At 48.8% G+C, this 22,040-nt stretch overlaps 1 protein-coding gene across 1 annotated transcript in view; it reads right to left on the bottom strand.

The window, feature by feature from the left end:
- Galnt10 (polypeptide N-acetylgalactosaminyltransferase 10) overlaps positions 1–22,040 on the bottom strand; it is a 146,276-nt gene that overhangs the window by 21,576 nt on the left and 102,660 nt on the right. Inside the window, exon 5 of the mRNA XM_034505238.2 lies at positions 1,443–1,628. Coding sequence (XP_034361129.2) covers positions 1,443–1,628 — 186 coding nt within the window. The remainder of the gene's footprint in view (positions 1–1,442; positions 1,629–22,040) is intronic.

The raw sequence follows: 22,040 nt of genomic DNA on the forward strand, positions 1-22,040 counted from the left end.
TGAGGGCAGAGCCAGCCAAGCCTGGAGGTGTTAATGGACTCACAGACAAACACCACGCTGGGTTCTCTGTGGAAGTTCTTGTGTTTCTACTAGAGGGGAGAAAAAAAAAAAAGAGGGAGAGGAGACGCCCTCCTTTCGGAGGATGAAAATAGTCCTCACGCATTTCCATAGAAACAGAGTTAAGGGCTGTTTAGACAAGCTCAACTCAGTGGTCCACCACCTCATTCTCACCAAAGGACCCTCCACACGGCTGCTCCTCTCGGGCTGCTTTACTTTCTCTCTCTCTTTCCTCTGGTAATGAGAGGTAGATGCAGGCCACTGCTTGGTTTAATTAAATACAGTTAACCAGAAATTCTGGTCTTCCTTTGATCCCAGTAAGATCCCTGGGCATGACTGTTATGGGCAGGCACATAATCCAGTAAGTTCTTAGTGATTTGGTCAGGAAGAAAACCTGTGGGACTGTGTGTTCAGTTCTCATCTGCATGGTGGCCTTTACTGCGGCGGTTGCTGGACCATGAAGCACTTGGGAACTGCCTGCAAATGTAACTCGCAAGGCTCTATAAGTTGCATGTCTGGGGTAGAGGGTCTGACTGGGGCATCATGGGAAATCATGCTGCTTGTTCAATTGTCATGCAAGTCTGACCCCTGACTTCTGGGATGGAGTTTACTTTTCTCTTGAGGGTGGTAACCTCACAGCTTGTCCTGGCCCTGCCCTGCCCTGTCTCCCAGTCCTGACAGAACACCCGTCTTAGCTGTCTGCCTGGAGACATTTGCTTACTGCCTCCCTCTGGGTGGATCTCCTCCTGTCCTGACCTAGTCTTCTTTCACTCCAAGCCCCTCACGTCCACGCTCTGCCCACAGGCTTCAGTGGAAGGTTTCTGCCTCCCTCCTGGGCGTCTGAGAGGAAAGGAACCCTGGAAGCAGTGTGGAGTTGTGGAAAGCAACAGATTGGTGCTTGACATATGGTGACTTCAATACCAATGGCCGGAGAGGACAAGCAAGCCACTGAGCATCTCATGAATCCCAGTGTGGCCTTAGCTGAGGATGACTTTGAACTTCTGATCCCTCTGCTTCCACCTCCCAAGTTCTGGGGTGTGTCATCATTCCTGATTTATGCAGTGCAACACCGGGGATAGAACCCAGAGACTCATGCATGCTAGGCAAACGCTCTACCAACTGAGCTACATCCCCAGGTCCCATAAGTTGACTCTCAATGGTAGAAAGCTATGGTTTGCTCTCCAACAGACTTAAGGCAATCTGAGAGAAGTGGTCTGGTCACTGAAGCTTGACACTTTCCTACTCTGTGACACAAATGGACAGACCTGAACTTCTGAGCCCCATCTGGAGCCTGGAGCTCTGTTGGGGGCTGCCAGGCAAGCAGGTCTTAGTGTCACCTTGGAGTGGAAGGCTACCCATCCACTCCTGGTTACCTGACTCCTTACCAAGCAGAGGGGGGAGCCAGTTGACGTTGGCTTCACAGTGTGAATCTAAGAATGTGATGACGTCTCCGGTGGCAGCTGAAGCCCCCAGCATTCGTGTCCTTATCAGGCCCTCCCGTTTCTTGGTCCGGAGAATCCTTACACTGGGGAAAAGGGCCATGTAGTCCTCCAGTGGCTTCTTCAGGTGCTCTGTGAGGAGACAGAGGGGAGAGGTAGGTCAGAGCAGCTGTGTGGGGACTGCTCTGTGACCCACAGTTTGGGCACTGAATCCCAGTTCACTGACTCACAGGCCTCAGATAGAGCCAAGGTGGTCAGGGGGCAACATCTACAAACAGGGAAACTAGGCTCACAGAGGTCCAGTGATGCACCAGGGCCGGAACGAAAAGACTTTACATGCAATTGTGGGGATCCTTTACATGTAAGAGGGGTCTGATCTGTTTATGCCTGCCTAGTGTCAGTTCCCTCATTTCCCGATAGAAAGACTGTTGTTTCCTGAGGAGACTGACTGGTCTCCTCTTACATTCATCCAACTGACCTCCTTCCCCTGGAGTAAATGGGAGGAGCGTGTTGCTCAGGCCTAGCCAGTCACTGTACTCCATCCTTTGGTCACACCGACAAGCTCAGGGATGGCTGTGCAACCTGGGATGGTGCTTTTTTCTGTCTTTGGCAGAAAAAAAAATAAGATGAGGGGAGGGGTTGGGGGTAAGGAGCTACCGAGGCTGCAGACATGTGCAGCCAAGATTAGGAGGTGTGATGGTTAGACTCAAAATCACCTAGGAGACACAGACCTAGGTAGGCTGCGAGGGAGTTTCCCAAGAGGATTAAGTGAGGTAAGGACCCACCATGGATGTGGGTGGCACTGCAGAGATAGATAGATAGATAGATAGACAGACAGATAGTATGGATGGAGGGAGGGAGAGAACCACCCCCCTCAACCTGAAGCAGACAGTTTTTATTATATACAATAGCTTTTTTTGTTTGTTTACTCTATCAGTGAGATGACTCATGGGGGGGGGGGAGAAGCAATTCCCACCAGGCCTCATGACCGGAGTTCAATTCCTGGGACACACATGGAAGAAGTAAACTCCCTCCTTCTGGTTCTCCTCTGACTCCCACTCTTGTCTTCTGACTTTCACACATGTGCTATGGCACACTTGTGGTTCATATGTGTGCATACACAATACATGTATGCATGTGTACACACACACACATATATATACATACACACATACATATATACATACATACTGAACAATACGAAGTGGAAACATAAGGTTTCTTTGGAAAGTCAGTTGTGTTGGATGGTGTTTTGCTGGGGCAAACACGTGAAGGGACGTTTCATTGAAGCAGACACGGGTGAAAGATGTTCTGCTAAAGCAAACACGTGAAAGGACACGTGATGAAGGATTCTTCGCTAATGACACACACGCATTGCTCAACCTTACACTGCATAGTTAAGCTCCATTTGTTGGGACTCCATAGAAAAAAATGCACCCAGAAACTTCGGGTAATATGCTGGTGGCTGGCTTCTTGCTGCTTCCTCGGACTTGGGCTGTTTGGCAGAGTGATGTCAGCTGAGACTGATGCATGTGCTGAGGCAAGACACATGGTGAGGCAAGAGCCGTGGAGGACGCATGATGTTTGGAGGGAGTATAAATGGGACTCGGAGTGATGAAGGCTGAGCTAAGCTTGCTTATAGAGCTGGCTGTGTAAGGCTTGTTGGTCTCAAGTCTTTGCTGATCTTTGCTTCGCTGAGAGAGGCAGAGCTGAGAACTTCTGCTGGTGTTTCTGTTGGTTCTCGTGGCATAATCGCTCCTGCTGACCTGTGTCAATTTGGCAGAGGCCTAGGTATTCCTGCTCGGTCATGCCACTGCTGCTGATTCATGTTTGCTATCACGACACTAGTGAACTGGACTGCTGGTATATCCGTGAAGGGTTTGCGAGTGGATTGAGCTGCTGCTGCTGACCTGTGAACTGAACTGATGATTTCCTGACAATGCAGATGGGATTGGCTCCAAAGAACAATTTCTAAACAGGTCCACTTCCCCCATATCCTTTCTTTCCTACTACCTCTGGTGGTGGTGGGATAGAAGAGAGGTTAAAGCATTTAAGAATCATCATTAAAAGTAAGCTTTGAAAAATTTAAGTTACAAATACGGACGTAAGGATCCACCTGCCTCCGCACCCCAAAGCTAGGGTTACAGACATACACAGCCATGATTGGCTTTTTATACAAGAGTGCTGGGGATTCGAACTCAGGTCCTCAGTCTTGCACAGTAAGCACTTTTATTCACCAAGCTAACTCCACAACCCCCATACTTGTTTTTTTAAAGATGACTTTATATAAGCCCCATAAATGTACAATTGGCACCACTTATAATAACAACAACAAATAAACAAAAAACCAATAACAAATAGAAATAGTCAAGCCTTAATTTTTTGTTTGTTTTAGTTTTGCCTTCCCAGCTATGAACTGGAGGTCAGGTCTGTCAGAACAGGTGATAATGGGAAGCTAGCTGAGGCCTTCCCCTTGATGTGGGGGAAACCTGTTGAGATCCTGTGGAACCACAAAGGTCACCCCAGGTACCACTTTTTTTTTTTTTTTTTTTTTTTGGTTTTTTGAGACAGGGTTTCTCTGTGTAGTCCTCGATGTCCTGGAACTCACTCTGTAGACCAGGCTGGCCTCGAACTCAGAAATTCGCCTGCCTCTGCCTCCCAAGTGCTGGGATTAAAGGCGTACGCCACCACCGCCCCCGGCCAGGTACCACTACAGGGGGCGGTGGGCCACATGGACTTAAGATTCCAGAAACCTCTCCAAGATGAAGAGAGCATCGGGTGTGTTGCCTTGTATTACGAAGGGAGAGCACCTGAAAAATGGGGAGGGGTTATGATCACACAGAGAACAAGCCTTGGTTTCTTTTGCTCTCAGGCAGTGAGATCCCATAGCAAGAGGCGTGGCCAAGCTTGGATGGGAGGTTGTTCCTCTAGAACAGTCTCTCTGAGGAAAGAGGAAATCCACAGCAAGTCTCTGCCCACCGCTGCTTCAGGGCTGCATTCAACCAGTGGGTCGTTAACTCGGGAGTGAGATTATCTCCTGTGCCACACGCCAGTGTTCTCACGGAGGGAGAAATATCACCTCTGCCCGTGTAATCATTGAGATCCTCAGGTGCACAGAGCCCTGTCGCTAAATCACCCTAATGCAGATGGCTGCACTTGTTACTGATGGGCCAATTAGGGCCTTTCGACAGCCCATGGTAAAGTTGGAGCGATTATTTAGGGGCAATTACTGCCTCCTGTCTGTGTGAGAAGGTGTATTTACTCAAAAAGCAGGGCTGCCTTGTTTTGCTAGTCTCCTTGCACGGGGACATTTGAGAAGGTCTCAGGATTTGGAGCTAAAAGGAACTGCAAATGAGGACGATGGTCACCATGGTGACAGTGGCAGGGGACACCTGCTGAGCTGGGCTCATACACCGGTCTGCCTGCTTCACATGCATTACCTCAGATACTAGTATCTAACGGTCCTGTTTACAGAAGAAGATACTAAGGCTCAGAGCAGAGATGTAATTTGCTCAACAAACAGTTACAAATTAGAACACCATGTGTATAGAGACTGATCTCATCTCTCCCCTGCTGCCTACTGACACTTTTGCCCCTCTCCCCCACCCCACCCCCATTATGGAAGTGAGAGGGCTGAAGAAGTTAATGACTCAGATTCACACAGTAGGTCAACCTGGCAGAACTATCTCCCAGTTTAAAATTTCTCCCAGTGTCATAAAATGCCCTTCATTGCCTACACCTGTCCCCCTGCCCTGGTCCACAGTCGGGTGCCTGTCTCCACTGTCCTCTACTATGTGAGGGAACAGAGTCAGCTCAGGCGTGTGTGTGTGCGCGATCCTGTGTGTGTGCCTATGTGTGAAAAGTACTCTCCTTCCTCATGAGTTCTAGTGACTGGACACACCTTGTCTGGCACTTTTACGTACTAAGCCATCTTGCTAGCCCCATGCTCTTGGATTCTACAGGAGAGCTTCAGGGAGAGCTGGGGTCAGAAGGGCTGCTGATGTGAACTGGACCTCCTAACATGATGTATCAAAATCCTAACTCCCAATTCCTGTGGCCACAGCATCGTTTGGAAACAGTCTCTGAAGATCGACTCAGTTCAGGGCGGTTAACACTGGGTGAGGGTGGGCTTGAAGCCACTGGCTATTGGCCTGTTAGAGAGAAACTGGTCATATTGAGAATGCCAGAGGAAGGTGGGGGCAGACCTTGATGTGTTACCAGCTGTGGCTGCCAAGGATAGACAGCAAGAGGGAAGCGAGGGCTGGGTGAGGAAAGACTCACCCCCCCCACCACACACACACACACACACACACACACACACACACACACACGAGTGGGCATGGGGTGGCTGCTAGAGATGGCTTAGCTGCTGCCCTTCCCCCCCACTCCCCAAAGTTTTTTCTTTAAAATGTTCATTAACGTTTTAAATTATTTATTTACGTGTGTGTGTGTGTGCACATGACTTTGGAGATCAGACAACAACCTGTAGGAGCCTGCACTTCCTTCATGAGGGTCCCAGGAATCAAACTCAGGTCAGGCTTTGTGGCATGTGCCTTTACCATGGAGTCATCCTGGCAAGCTCTGTTTTTTTTTTTTTTTTTCCTATTAATTTATTTTTTACATGTACTTATGCACAGGCTAGGAGAGCACATTATGGTACTCTCAAGTGAAGAGCTCAAAGAGCAATTTGGTGGCTACAGAGTCTCTCCTTCTATCATTCAGGTCCTGGTTGTCAAGTATGTCAATGGGTATGCTAAGTCACCTCGCTAACCCCTTATTTACCATTAATTTTTTTCTAGGTGTGTGTGTGTGTGTGTGTGTGCACAGCCATGTCACTCTCATGTGCAGCTGGCCAGAGGTGGAAGTTAAACATCTTCCTCTCTCTCCACTTTATTTTTGGCACAAAGTCTCTCACCAAAACTGGAGCTCACTGATTGGCTAGACAGGGAAGCGCTCAACCAAAACTGAATCCATCCCCAACCCCAGAAACCCTTTTCTACCTCTGTGACTAAAATGGGTGCCCATATCGGTTGGTGGCAGTGCCCTGTGACGCACCTTCTACACCCCTCAGCTCTGAACCACAAGCTCAGTGAAGTAGGCTGTGTGGACTCTCAGCTCGTCAGGTGTCCTTTGTGCCCAGCACTAAGCCAGAGGCTTGCACACGTCACCGCCAACTTCTCCATAGTTTCCTGTCAGTGCCACAAGTGGCCACAGGACATCACCCTTGTCTCCTGGTGGGAAGTTTCCTGATCCGAGGTTAGACATGCTAAGTGCTGAAGATGGATTCACATTCCCTTTGGTTCTCTGGGAGCCTTTGGTCCTCTGAGCTGTAAAATCAATTCCCATGTGGACTACATCCGAATTTCAAAGCCTGTTGCTTCTGACTAGAAACACTGTCTGAGGGGCACCTGGAATGTCTGTGTGTCCCTTGCTTGGGTTAGACACGGAGATGGAAAACAAGTACTGTCCAGCTGGTCCTCAGGCCACCTGTGGCCACCATAGTGGTAGATGCTGTCCCTTGTTTACTTGTGAGTGTTCTGGGTCTCATGACAACCTGGCTCTGCTCAAATTTCTTGTGTCCTAGGTTGTAGCTCATCTTCAGGGACAGAAGTGTCTGCTTATCAACTTCAGAGTGCCCTGAGGCATCAGTGATGCCCTTGGAGGAAGAGGAGGGCCCCAGCAGTTGAAGGCATCCTATGCAGTCCTTTTTTGATATGAAGGTATTTCTCACCAAAGGAAATATTTTTAGGAGCAGTGGGCCCTCATTTTTATGGTCACATGCTTTCTGTGTACCGAAGCCCTGTGTGATATGCTGCTATATACATGTGCCATTCCATCCCCAAGACTTCAAAAGGTAGTCACCTATGACCCACTTCCCCCTCTTCCCCCTCCACCCCCGCCTTGTGCCCCATACAGGGAAAGGAAGGATCAGCCCAGTCCTGTATGAAGCTTCCTTCAGCCAGCTGGGATTTGATGGCTTGGAATCAGGCAGGTGTCAGGCATTGTTAACCATGCAACTGAACAGCTTCTCCATTCCTTGGTTGTTCGCTCCACCCTGCATGATGGGTGTCAGTTGCCCAATTCCAAGCCCTAGGATGGCTCAGGGCTTTCTTTTGCTCTGACAAGTGACAAACATCTTTCACTGTGTGGGAAAGGTAAGTGACCCACTGCTGGGGAAGATACTGAGGGACTTTAGAGAGAAGAAGCAAGAGATCTGTACTGACCAGAGCCCACATCTGCTTATAAAAGTTTAAATGTATCAGCACACAAGAAACACAGCATTGTAAACCCAGCCTTTGCTTGCAGGGCTGAAAATGGTGACGCAGCTGTGGCTTAGCAAAGGTGTTGCTAAAGAACTCTAGTAAGTTTTATCTAGAAAGTCCTTGGGGAAGGGGATGCTGGGAGAGGTCTCTGTGTCTTAGGGTTTTCCTGCTGTGAACAGACACCATGACCAAGGCAACTCTTATAAGGACAACATTTAATTGGGGCTGGGTTACAGGTTCAGAGGCTCAGTTCATTATCATCAAAGCAGGAACATGGCAGCATCCAGGCAGGCATAGTATAGGAGGAGCTGAGAGTTCTACATCTTCATCTGAAGGCTGCTAGCAGAATACTGGCTTCCAGGCAGCTAGGATGATGGTCTTAAAGCCCACACCCACAATGACACACTTACTCCAACAAGGCCACACCTACTCTAACAGGACCATACCTTCTAATAATGCTATCCCCTGGGCCAAACATATACAAACTACCACAGTCTATAAAGTACATATTGTATAAGCACAAGGACTTGAGTTTAATTCCCAAGATCTATTCACGAAAGCCAAATGTGGTGGCAGGCACCCGTAATCCCAGAGCTGGGGAAATAGAAACAGGAGGATCCCTGAAGCTGACTGACTGGTCAGCCTAACCTTATTGGTGAGCTCTAGGCCATCGAGAGGCCCTGTCTCAAAAAACAAAGTGGGTGGTGCCTGAGGAATGACACCCAAGGCTGACTACTGGTCTCCACATGTATATGCATCAGCATTCCCCCTCCCCCTGGCTCTTATGAACCCTAACAATCTTGCACAGGCAGATACATGTGTGTGCACACACAGACACTGAAATGACACTCAAAACTGACACATTGTAATGTACTCTCTCCAGACCTCCTCTGTGTCCCTGCTCTGATAACCGGCTGGGCTTGAAGACCCTGCAAACTGCTTCCCTGATCCCCCAATGGGTCCACTGCTCCTCTCTAGAGTACTTCAGCCTGGAGCCTATTCCAGAATCTTCAGCGATAAGACTCTACACTTGATCCTGAGGGAGTGGTCTTCTGCATCAGCTATTACCCTGGGGCTGGTGCTTCTTGCAAACCCCTTAGTTGCTACGATGACCATACTTCTGAGAACACACAGGTATCCCCTGTCATATCTAGATAGGGCTGTCCCCACCTGCTTACCTCAGCAGGTCATTCCTGGACATACTTCCTACAGACTCAAGGTCTTCGAAAAGACAATGGACCTCTTCTTCTTCAAAGGCTCTAGAGGGAATGCTGGAGTTTTCCTTCCACAACAGAGGCTGCCTGGAAAGTGTGTGTGGACTGGGGGAATGCTTTACATCTGCAGGCCTCTTGTCTTGGAGGCTGAGAAATATCAAGCCCACCACAGATTTGGGCAGAAGCTTTTTGTTAAAGGCCAGCAGAACATCTGGCCAGGTCCTCTTTTAATTATGGCTCGATGTCTCTTTATGTAACAGCTGGTTCACATGCTGCCTTGCAAGGTCTTAAAATTTATAAATCATAATCAGCTTAGGAGGACCACTTTTCACAGATTTCCATATAATGCCACAACTGTGGTCTTACAGAGAAGTAACAAGACAACAAGAGTTTCAGTGCGTAAGTGTCTGAGTTGAGGAGAGAAGGAGGGGGATGGAGCCAGGCATTTATACAGTCGGTGCGCTGGATCCATGGGTCATACAATCTTGCTCAACTGTATGTGGAAAATACTAGAAAAACCAGCTGCATCTGTACTGATCATGCCAGACTTGCTTTTCTTGTCATTGTCCCCTGAACATGAGTAACATTGCAATGAGGCTTAATAACTACCCACACAGTGTTCATTGTTCTGTGCATGATAAACAACGGAGGGGTAATTCTGAAAAATTACGTTTTTGTGTGTGCATACATGCATGTGTACCCACATACATGTGCTATGGCACACATGTGTAGTAGGTCAGAGGACAACTTTCAGGAGTAAGTTCTCTCCTTCCACCATGTAGGTCCTGGCGATTAAACTCTGGCCATTAGGCTTGACAGCAGGTACCTTGACCCACTGAGGTACATCTCTAGCCTCCAACAATTCGGAGAGACTTACAGGAGACAGAGGATATATGCAGGTTCTATGCAAACACTGCACCATCTTCTATCAGGAACCTGAGCATCTGCAGACTTCCTGTCCTCTGGGCTCCAAGGGCCCAGTTCCCAAGGATACAGGAACCACTGTCCTATAACTGTCATAGTTTTGCGTATCTCTTAGTCAGTGAATTCGGTGTGGTCTGTCTGTCTGTCTGTCTGTCTGTGTATGTGCTGTGCACACACATGCCTATGCAGGCACTGTTCCTCAGGAGTTATCTTCCTTGCTTTCTCACAGGGTCACCCACTGGCTTATGAGCCTCAATGATCCTGCCTCTCTCTACTTGCCCAGTGCTGGGATTATAAGTGTGTGCCACCATGTCTGGTTTCTTATGTGAGTTCTGGGGATGGAACTCTGAGTCTCATGCTTGCATGGCAAACACTTTACCAACTGAGCATGCCCCCTGCCCCTTCGTAAAAAACAAGACAAAACAAAACACTATAAACAACCTCTGGTATAGTCAAGTGAATGTAACAGCACATTCCTGAGATACATGGATTACTGGGTGAGTCAAGGAAGAAGATGCTACATCCACTGAGTCTCCTTGGTGAGTACCTTGCCTGAGTATGAAAGGGGCTTTAGATGGCAGGTAGCAATGGGGGCAAGAAAACAGGAAGAGAAGTTGGGTGAAATCGTACTGGTTGTTTCTGAAGGGAAATTCAGAGATGGGGGTGGGGGGAGAAAGAAGAGCGGCGTCAGGACAGCAGACACTCCTGCGGGACCAGGATATCCAAAGGTTGCCAGCAGTCACTCTGGAGTCAGTAATAGTAAGCCTGTCTGTGGCCTCTTCCATCAAGGGCATGGCGCAGCCTCAGTCCTCCATGATACTTATGGGCACACGTGATCCTTTAGGAACTGAGAGCCACTGGGTTCACTAATTAGTCTTAAATTATAGGGTGAACACAGAGTGAGCCCTAGAGTAGAAGCCAGTGAGCGTGGGACAGCTGGCTCTGAGGCGTACCCACTGAGCCCCAGCTTATCCTAGGGGCTCCTGGGAGATCCCACAAGAAAGCTAACCATAGCCAGCACCTATGGAAATAGACTCAGGGTGGGCCTGAGACTGGCTGAGTGTATGAGGGACCGTGGTGACTGAAACTGACTGGCAGCTTGATAAGATCCACAACTGTCTAAGAGACAAACTCTAAACCATCTGTGAGGATGTTTCTAGATGAGGTTAAGTGAGGTGAAAGAACCCACCCTAAATGTGTGTGGCACCAGCTGAGGCCTGGGGTCCTGGACTGAATAAAACAAACCCAGCGAGCTGAGAACCAGCATGCAACACTGCCTGCCTCTTGACAGTGGACACGATATGAGCAGCCATCTCTGGCTCCTGCCTCCAGGACTTCCCTACCATGATAGACTGTACCCCCAAACCATGAGCTAAAATGAGCTCCCTTTTCCTTTAGCTGCTTTGTCAGGTATATAGTCACAGCCCGACAGGAGTAATTAATACAACGGTGCCTCAGGAATTCTACTCTGTCACCATCTCTCCTTCAGTGAGCTGCCTGCTGGTCCATGGTTTAGATTAGGTTAACGTGTGAACTTTATAACAGCCTGAGATCTCATAGGCTGGACATGTGTATACCTTCCCCAAACACTTTTTTTTTTTTGACATCACATTACATATGACCCTAGCAGTGTTTGCATAGAACCCGCATATATCCTCACATGCATGGGGCTCTGCCCCCAACAAGCCTTTGGTGGTTTTGAGAATGGATTATGCTCCCTCCTCAAGCAGCGGCACCCTCCAGCCAGCTCCCGGGGCTGGGAAGCACTTCATCACACAAATGAACTGCTTGTCCTCACTCCACGCAAGATGAGTCACCCTTTGAGAGTGTTGCTATTACCTAGACAGACAGCCCTGTCTGCATTTTTAATTTCAGCTAAATGCCTTCATCTCTTTTCAGCAGGTGGGCAGGGACATAAATCTGTTTAATAGTCAGACATCGAATAAAAATACTCAGAAAGCCACCTTGATGGAGTTAATTATGCCCCGTTTTCTGAAAGCGACTCCCCACCAATTGGCTGAGGCCTTCCCCAGCTGCAGCCCACCCAGGGAATCAGGCTCTTGGGCAGTTCAAGTGCTGGGCTCTTGGTGGCTGCTTTTAAATCATGCCACTTGACGGATGTCTAGGAGTAATATGTGCTTCATGAAGGACGCGGGCTTCCATGCCTACCACTCACAGTGTTATCAAGAAAGGAAAAGAAAATTTCCATTCCTGCAACGTGTTGGCCTGTCAGCTTCTCATTTGTTAAAGGGCAAAAGTGCCTCCTGGGGGGATTTGCCTACACAGTTCATAGAAAGAAAAAGCCGAGCACGAGTCGGAGCTTTCTAAGTGCCTCTCTAACTGCCCATCAACTCCCCAAGAAAGAAAAGGGCAGGCAAGACAGCTCAGGGAGTAAAGGTGCTTGCTGCCAACCTGCCAACCTGAGTTCCATCTCTTGTACCCACATGGTAGAAGATGTGACCTCTGTAGGCTGTCCTCTGACCTTCAAAGGGTGCTGTGGCATGTGTGCACCTATAAACACACACAGACACACACGAATGCTCACACTCGTGTGCGCACATACACACATACATGAAGGCACACACAAATGCATGCACACATAGGTACATATATGAATGCTCACACACGTGTGCACGCATGAACACACACACACGCACACACATGCACATCCCACTCCAAGCCAACACAGTATTTGGACTGCTCAGATTATTTCCACATTGGGTAACACTAGGGCAGGAACTTTGAGGTTTTTGGCTGCTTCTAGAAGTTTCCTCCCAGAAACTAATCTGACAGACAGGAGTCCTCCGGCCCCTCAGTCTGATACCACAGTTCACGTGGTATTGTGAATCCAGGCCTTTCAGCAACGTCAGGGGCTCGCCATTCTCATCCATCCTTCCAGGTTAGTTTCCCCGAATCTCATGCTCCACTGTGCCAATTCTGCTCCACATTTTCTCACCTTACTTCTTCATTCTCGCACGTCCCTCAGCTTCAAGCATCTCGTTCCAGGTCTCTGTCCTAGGCAGTCGTATTCATGCCTGAAGTGTTCCCCAAAGCAGCATTCCCAGATGATGCTCACTCACGGTCCCTGAGGGCTGTGTGGGTGTCTGCCCGGCACAGGTTTCTTGGGGGCTGGGCACAGTGTGATTTATTTTCCTTATGGCACCTAGCATATGGAAGGTGCTCAGGGAGGGCTGGTGTGCAGTGCTGATTTGATCTTTCTTTGTCTGTTGCTGTCTGCTTTTACAGTTTTAGGTCCTGTATATGACAGGTATCTTGAAGACTCACCTGCCACCAGAAGGAAGACAGAAAGCATTGCTGGGGAGGCTGCCGTCGCTTGGGACTGTCCAAGCTCAGGGAGCTAGTGTCCTGAAGCCAAAGATGCCTTCGAAGCAGGTTAGCATCAAGGAACTGACCACTCATGAAGTTCCCACCCAAATGCCACTCTGTGCTCAGCAGAGAAACCATGTGTGCTCTCGGCCCACTATATCTAAGTCTGCTTTGTGAGACAGCTACGGGGTGTGACCTTGAGTGACACAGCACAGACAGATGACAGGTCCAGTGGGACTTAGCCAGTCACTGACTTGTGCGGTCAAGTGTGTAGTGTGCACATATGTCACACGACAAGCCACGCTAGTTACCCTTGCCAGAGATGGCCAAATCCAACAGTTTATTTCTTGACTGGTTTCCCATTTTTTTTTTTTTTTTTTTTTTTTTTTTTTTTTTTTTTTTTTATAAATGAATTCCCACACCTCCCTCCGCCCCTGGGGTGACATGAATAAATGTCTCTTTACCCCTGATTGGGCACCAACAATGAACCAACAAGATAATTCTCCAAGTCTATTTCTGTGAACCAGTAAGTTATTGGGGTAACTTATGGGGCACCAAACAGCCTCCAGTATGAGTGACAAATCAGAAAAGCCACATCCCTGAAGTCTACACATAGCTTGCAGGCAGTTCCACTGGAGTCTGCTCCTGGGCAATTGCTACTGCTTTTGTAATGTTGGGAGGGGCCTTGTGTAATTTCCCGAGCCTTGTAAGTTCCCTTAGCCTCTTGAGTCTCACGAACCTCCCCCACGGCCAGTCTTTTAATTCCAAATTAATGCTGATGCTTGCACATTCCTTCCAAAGCCCGTTTTCCTGTTTATTAATGGCAGTGTGTCATAGTCTTCTTTCCAGATCAGTATTTGTAGATCTGGCAGGCCTGTTCCCTTTCTACCTTTCTGGTTTCTAAGATTACCCCACGTGAGGGACAACCCCTTTGTCGGACAAGGAGACCAACAGAGAACTGCCCAACCCTACCTCAGAAGTTGGATACGTGCTTGGACTTTATGGACTTGAAGGCTCTCTCCAGCCCTGGCACCACGCGATTGATTTTACATAATGTTCCAGGAATGGGAGAAACTCAGATGAAGCCTGACTCCTGTAATTCGATGGGTCCTTCTGAGAGGCACCCAGTAATTGGCACGGATTTTCTTTTTTATAAATGATACCCTATTTACCTACCCCTGCAATTGTCTCTCTGACCCAGCTGTGAGCAATTTGCACTTTCCAAGGCTAGGCTTGTTTTAATTTGTCAAAGGCCAGGAAACACATCCATTGCTGCCCAGGGGGAACACTGTGGCTGTTGGGAGGAGCTGTGTGTGAGGTGATGCAGGCTGGAGCTCTGTGTGTTCTGAACTCAGAGCAGCAACAGGCGAGATGGTCCACGTCTCCAGCTGAGCTCATGAGCTGCTGCTTGATGCCTGGGATTCTGTTTGTTCCATGCTCAAACATGAATGTGCACATGCATGCATAACCTCCCCTAATGGCCAGTGTTCCCATCTCAAGCAGAGGCGGTCCCTAAGATCAGAAGATGCAGCGTGTAGCTGGAGCATCACAAGTTCAGATCTAAATAAGGAGGGTTGTAGCCCTGTGTGCACTGTAGCAAGAAGCAGCTAGTCCTGTAGTCACCTTCCTCCCATCTAGAGGCCCAGATAGTTATCTTAGCATCAGGGGAGACCAGGGATGTGAGCTCAGGTACACTGCAGTGACCCAAGAGTCCACAGTGTTAATGCACCCGGGTTTGTCACTGCTCAGTCACTGAGACCTCATTCTTGTGGTTGATCTGGCTGTCCTCTGGGGAGCATATAAAAACATCACACCAGGAAAGCACGTTCAGGTTTGGAAAATAGGGCACACAAGAGAAATTAAATGTCACTTTTTAAACTCACTGTCCAAGTGGCTTCCTCTGGTTGTTTATAGTCTGCTTGGCTTTTCATGTCCCTAAGGTGAAGAGAAACTTCGAAGTCCATGTCAGCCTTCCTCATTCTGCACTGCACAGGACAGCACAGATAAGAAGAGCCACATGACACGCTCAGACTCGATCTACAGAGAAAGGCATTTCTGTTCACAGACAAGAAGATACCTTGCACATAGTGAGCCTGACCTCTAGACACTGAACCAAGCATCCTCCGGGATCCTCTTAGGCACCCCGAGTTGGATATGAGAATATGGAGGCTGAGGGGCAGAGCAGACATATGGCTGGGTTAGTCTGAGTCCAGAGCTCATGTTTCTAACCATCAGGGGTTCCTTTGCTTGTCGACATGTGTGCAAAGACCAGTAGACACACCTGAGGAATGGGTTGAATGTGGAGCAGGCCCACAAAAGGAGAGACCACCGAGGCTGGCTGCAGTGGAATGCGCAGGGTGCTGGTCTAGGAAAGAGAGAACATCCACACAAAGGCACAGGGTGCTAGAGCCTCTGAGCACCCAAGGAACTGGAGACCAACAACCTTCGCAAATGATCTGTCTCATTAACACGCACTGAGTAAGTTGTTCATAATTGCTTTAGATAGACAGAGTGCGCTTCTTATTTATTTATTTATTTATTTATTTATTTATTTAATGTATATGAGTATACTGTCACTCTCTTCATACACACCAGAAGAGAGCATCAGATCCCATTACCAATGGTTGTGAGCCACCTCGTGGTTGCTGGGAATAGAACTCAGGACCTCTGGAATAGCAGTCAGTGTTCTTAACCACTGAGCCATCTCTCCAGCCCGAGAGTGCGCTTCTTAAAGGTGTATAAGTATCAAATATGCCCTTTGCTGGAAAGCAACAATTCAGTGTGTGCAGGATTACAACACACCCCTCACAGGAGGTGGGGGGAGCATGTTACAACCTTTGGGAAGTAAGTGATTGGCTCAGTTACCTTCTTTTCTCAAAGACTACCACATTCTTCCTTGAATAAACAAAACATTACAGATCAAAGTGTCATAGTTTTTCAGAGTGTGGGGGAGAAAAACCCAATGAAACTAGACATATCTGGGAAGAGGAATCTCAACCTAGGAACTGCCTCTTCCATCAGAGTGGCTTGTGGGAGTTTCTTAATTGCTATTGATGTAGAAAGGCCCAGTCCACTGTAGACGGTGCCACTCCTGGGCATGCCAGTGAACAGCGTTTGTTCTGTCATGGTTTCTGACTCCAGGTTGCTACCTCATCTTCCCTCAAGTTGCTTTTGGTCTGAGTGTTCTAGCACAGCCAACAGAGACTTGAATGAGAGATAACCCTCAACTCCTGGCCATTCCACTGTCAGACACCCTTTCTTGCCCTTTCTCTGTGTTTGTTAGCCCCCCCACCCCCAAGTGTGTTTGTGTGACAACCATCTCTTTCCACACAAGTGACAGAACCCTGCTTATCCAGTTCAGACATTGCCTCACTTATCCCAGCTGGTCTCAAGCTGGCTATTGTAGCTATGGCTGACTCTGAAGTGATTCTCCTGCCTGTGTATCCCAGAGTTCTGGAGTCACAGGTGTGTGCCACCACACCTGGCTTTCCCAGCAGTGTGCTTTCCATAGCTGTCACACATTCCATGTCAGCCCTATATTGTCACCCCCTTCTCCTGCAGACGAATTTTTAGGTCTCTCTCTCTCTCTCTCTCTCTCTCTCTCTCTCTCTCTCTCTCTCTCTGTCTCTCTCTGTCTCTCTCTCTCTCTCTCTCTCTCTCTCTGTGTGTGTCTCTCTCTCTCGATTTATTCATTTATGTATATGAGTACACTGTAGCTGTCTTCAGACACACCAGAAGAGGGCACCAGATCCCATTACAGATGGTTGCTAGGAATTGAACTCAGGACCTCTGGAAGAGCAGTCAGTGCTCCTAACCATTGAGCCATTGCTCCAGCCCTTTAGGCTGTTTCTAATACAGTGGGATTAAAAGCTGTGTCCCAATGGCCGTCCTTAGATACACTCATGGTCTACACATGACGGTTTCTCTAAGCTGGAACTGAGCAGTAGACTCCCTAGATGTCTAAGACACACTAATCTTGGTTTAGGATGATACACAAAAGTAAGGCCCCTTTCAAAGAGGGGGCAGGTCCCACCCACATTGGAGAATAGACATAGATGGTACAGGGAGCGGGGATAGAGGTCAGGGAAGAAGGAAGGGAAGGAGGAAGAGAAAGGGGAAAAAGAAAGAATGAAAGAGAAAAGGGAGGGAGGTTCAGAGTCCAGCTGGGTTTGGGTGGAATTCACCAATTCAGAGGGTCCCCAAAAGGCAGGCTTCATTCACCCCTGGGCCTTGGGACCTCCTGTGTTTTGGAAGGCACACCACCAAAGCCCCAGGTCTGACATATCCAGGGGCATGGGCAGGCTTTTTGCGGTGACACACATTGCCCACATTCTTGCCCTATTCCTCTGAGCTGCTTCAGATGACCCAGCCTTCATGGGGTGAAATGAGGCCATGGCGGTGAGTGGAAGCTGGTGCTAAGGGTATAGGAAGGAGGAGACGGCGATCAAGACAGCCCCGCTCTGCTCCAAAGCAAGCACCAATTAAGATGATTACTGGTTTCCCTACAACACAGATACTAATGGCCTGTCACGCTCTGGCATATTTTTCTTGGTAACCTTCAACTCCGAGTGATTAATCAGACTCTTGTGGGAAGGATCATACACACACAGGCAGAACACAGGAAAACCAGCCCTGAACTCTGAAGGCCATGTAGGTAATGGGGTGGAGGAATCACATGCTCTGGGATGAGCAGTGTGGGGAGCCCCACCACAATCTGGGGGTGGGGGAGATGTCCTAAGAATGAATGAGGAGTGGGGTGAAGGCTAGCTATGTGGTTCCAGTCTACAACTCCGGGACTCACAGCCATGCTGGGGACTGGGGTGGGGGAAGTGGGTGTAACTCCTGTCCCAGTCTCCAAGGGGAGAGACACCATGGTGCACATGCAGGAATGGGAGTGAGCACAGGTCCTGAACCAGACAGAGCCAGGCAGACCCCTACTCTTTCCTTCTTATGTAACCCAGGCTGGTCTCAGGCTTGCTACATATCTAAGGAGAACCTTGGTCTCCTGATCCTCCTGCCTCCATCTCCCAAGGTCCGGGATTATAGGCGTGTGCCATCACATCTGGTTTATGTGCTACTAGGGATCCAACTCAGGGCTTCTTGTACACTAGGCAGACACAAACAACTGAGCGACACCCACAGATCAACACCTCCTTTCTCTGCAGACCAGCTCTGTACTTAGGTCTCTGAATTCTCCTGTGCAAAGTAGAAACCCAGTGACTGACAGACTGAAAACCCATTTGATAATTATTAAACCATTATTGTCTGCAAGCCAGGAAGGATGGCACGGGTCTCAGGACCGCAGGCAGCTCCCCAGTTGCAGAGACACTCTCCCCAGTTTACAGAGATGTGGTGGGAGCTGCACGTGGCCACTCTGGTCTTCATCTACCTCTTCTGACAAGTATGGCAAACAGGATCTCAAGTCTGTCTTTCCCAGTCTTCCTCTGGTTGGCATTCTGGAGTGTCCTGGGCCCCGAGTTAGCCACATGCCAGGCTCAGTAGATTCTGACCAATTATTGACAATGCATGTTAATACCTGGGCTGAGGAGCTGAGAAGTGGCAACAGAACAAGTGTTCCTAGAGCTGGTCAGCTTGAGGATATATGGGGCAGTGCTAGACTGGAACCCCCAGACCTAACGGGCATCCCCTGGGGATGTAGGCTCAGCGATGGGAAGAGGAGAGCCAGAGACCCAGATCTTTGTGGGAATTCTCTCAGCTTTTAAATACTGGCAACGACCTCAAAATTTAAATGTTATTTTGAAGGTCAAATAAGGAGGTCTGTGGGGCTGTTTCTAAGGCCTTGAAGGGAACATAGGTTCTTCAAAGTCAGCAGTTTATGGCCTAGAGCAAAGGAGAGCGATTCAATAAACAGTTCTCACAGACCAAAGGTGTTTAATGAATGGGAACAAGGAAGAGGGAAGGACTCGAGGCCACCATCCAGACCACTGCTAAGATGGAGACACACACACACACACACACACACACACACACACAGGTCATTGGTATTTTGTGTGTTGTCTGCATTGCATAGAAACAGGTCCTTTGCAGGCAGTTCCCATACACCAAGCCTTTCCCCTGTCAAAGCCTGCCCACAGTTGTGCCTGGACTCATCTTGATGCCAACCTTTGGAATCTCATCTGCCTCATCTGAAACATGGCAACCAACCACCTTATTCCTGGGGGGGGGCAGAGATGTTGGCAGTAAAATCAAGCCAGGACCTAAGAAGCAGCTTCTCTGACAGCAACATTTGCTGCCTTGCATACCCTTTTTGCTTCTGGGTTTTTTTTTTTTTTTGGTTTTTTTTTTTTTGGGTTTTTTTTTGGTTTTTTTTTTTTTTTTTTTTTTTGTGAATGCTTACAGGGCCGGCCAACTTTTAAGGCCTGCCCACTCCCACTGAGCCTGGCTCCTCACCCTGTGACTGCTCACTCTCAGTCAGAGGCAGGTGCCTGGCCTAGAGCCTGGGGCCAGGGACTAAATCACAAGGGTTCCAACAGTGAGCGTCTTGGCATCCAGGCTCTGGGACCTCCCAGGCAGTACAGTGGAGTGGGGGCAGTGTTCTCAGAGCAGGAGAAGCCTGGCTACCCGACCTGGGATAGGGATGGGGATGAGAGCTATCAGAAAGCACAGGACTGATATGCACACTCAGGAATGAGGGTGGTACAGACTGGGGCTGTGTGTGTGTGTGTGTGTGTGTGTGTGTGTGTGTGTGTGTGTGTGGTGTATATGTGTGTATCTATGCTTTAGGCTCCTGGCTTGCTCCCGAGGGTAGATTTCCCTGGCTCCTTCCTGCAGCAGCACTCGGCCCTGGTCTGTCTTGCCCCAGTCCCATGTGGTGCTAAGGGACATCTCAAATCTATCATGTAGATGACATGTGCCAGCCAAGCATGCTAATGAGATCACAGTGAGTTGGCAATCTGGCTGGGAGGTGACAAAAAGATAGACAGAAACAACAGCTGGTGAGTGGACCAGAGCAGGGGTGGGGTGGGGTAACTGTAATGGCAGAAGGTGCCCAGGAAATGTCAGGGTGACCACTCGGCGCACCCAGGTCCACGCACCACTTCTGCTCTGAGTTCTACCAGCTTATTACTGTGTTGTGTAAACATGTGTGGTGTCCACAAGTCAACACCAAGTACTTTCCTCCACTTTATTTTTTCAGATAGGGTTGTCTTAGGGTTTCTAGTGCTGTGAAATAAAACTGTGACCACGGCAACTCTTACAAAGGAACACATTTAATTGGGCCTGGCTTAGAGTTCAGAGATTTGGTTCATTATCATCTTGGTAGGAAGCGTGGTGGTACACAGGCAGATGTGGTGCTGGAGAGGTAACAGAGTGCTACACCTGGACCCACGGGCAGCAGGAAGAGAGTGACACTGGGCCTGACTTGGGCTTCTCAGACTCCAGTGCCCAGGCCCAGTGACACACCTCCTCCGACAAGCTATACCTCTCAATAGTGTCACTCCCTCTAGATCTAATGGGGGCCATTTTCATTCAAACCACCACATCGAGTCTCTCACTGAACATGGAGAACACGGACTCAGATGCTGGCTGGCGAGCCCCTGGGTTCCCCCTGGCTTCCACTCCTCAGTGCTAAGATTGCACCTATATGTTGCCTCACCCAGCTTTTTATGCTAGGGAATAAAGTCAGGTCCCCACGAGTGTACAACAAGCACTTTACTGACCCATTTCCCCAGCTTGTACTGTCAGTCTTGTCTGTGTATTTGCTCCTCTGACTCCTGCTCATTTTGCTAATTCTTCTCTTGTAGCGCTCTGTAGAATCTTCCTCCCCTTGGGACATGGCCCTGTCTTCTTCTACCTCAGATATCCCTAAAGCCTCACTCAAAAGCCTGCAATGCATGGGGCTCAGCAGAGACTTCTGGAAGCAGACAAAGGCAAGGACAAGCTGGCCCAGTGGTCTAGTCTGGGACTCTACTCACTCCTTGATAGAATACCCCAGCAGATCCTCCTTAGAGAGAGGGACCTTGAGTGTGACAGCCCCGCCCTGAGCCTCAGAGTCTGTGAGACCCGTGGCCAGACTGGATTGGGTATGGTGAGAAAGAATTTTGAAAGCTTTTTGGGGTGGGGGGGTGGTGGTAGTACGATTTGTGTTTATTCACAATTCCTAGCCACTACCACCCCCCAAAAATAAAACCCAAGAACCTCTTGGCTTCTACTGGCCCTGGTGATGGAAACCACAACTAGCATAAACCCACAAACCTAAAACAAACAACTTCCTGGGGGCTGTAGGAGCACAAGTGGTTAAGAGCACTTGCTGTTCTTCAGAGCACCAGAATTCAGTTCCCAGCACCCACACTGGGCAGCTCATAAATAAATGCCTTGTGCTAGTTAATCTCTGTTGTCAACATGACTAGAATCAACTAAAACCCAAGTTTCATGATCCAGATTGGATCAACTGAAGTGGGAGGAGTCACCAAAATCTAGGCTACGCCTTCTGGGGGCAGCCCCCACAAAAGAACATGGAAGAAGGAAGCTTTTGCTTTTAGCACGTGTGCCCTCACTCTGATGGCAAGTTCATCTATCCAGCTGCCGAGGCATTCCCTTGCTGGCATTAGAACCTACTTCTTTTGGATTCCAACACAGACCAAAACCCAGCAGCTTTCTAGGAATTCTCTGGACTCCTGCACCAGCTTGGGACTGCTGAAGACATTCATTCTCATGGACTGAGTAACTACCAGAATCAGCCATTGTTGGACTACCCAGCTACATATATAAAAGAATATATTCATTGTATCTGTCCCATTCCTTTTAGGGAACTCCAACCAATACACAAGTGTGAATCCAGCCATCCTAACCCGTTG

This window comes from Arvicanthis niloticus, chromosome 6 (genome assembly GCF_011762505.2).
Source record: "Arvicanthis niloticus isolate mArvNil1 chromosome 6, mArvNil1.pat.X, whole genome shotgun sequence".
Lineage (NCBI taxonomy): Eukaryota > Metazoa > Chordata > Mammalia > Rodentia > Muridae > Arvicanthis > Arvicanthis niloticus.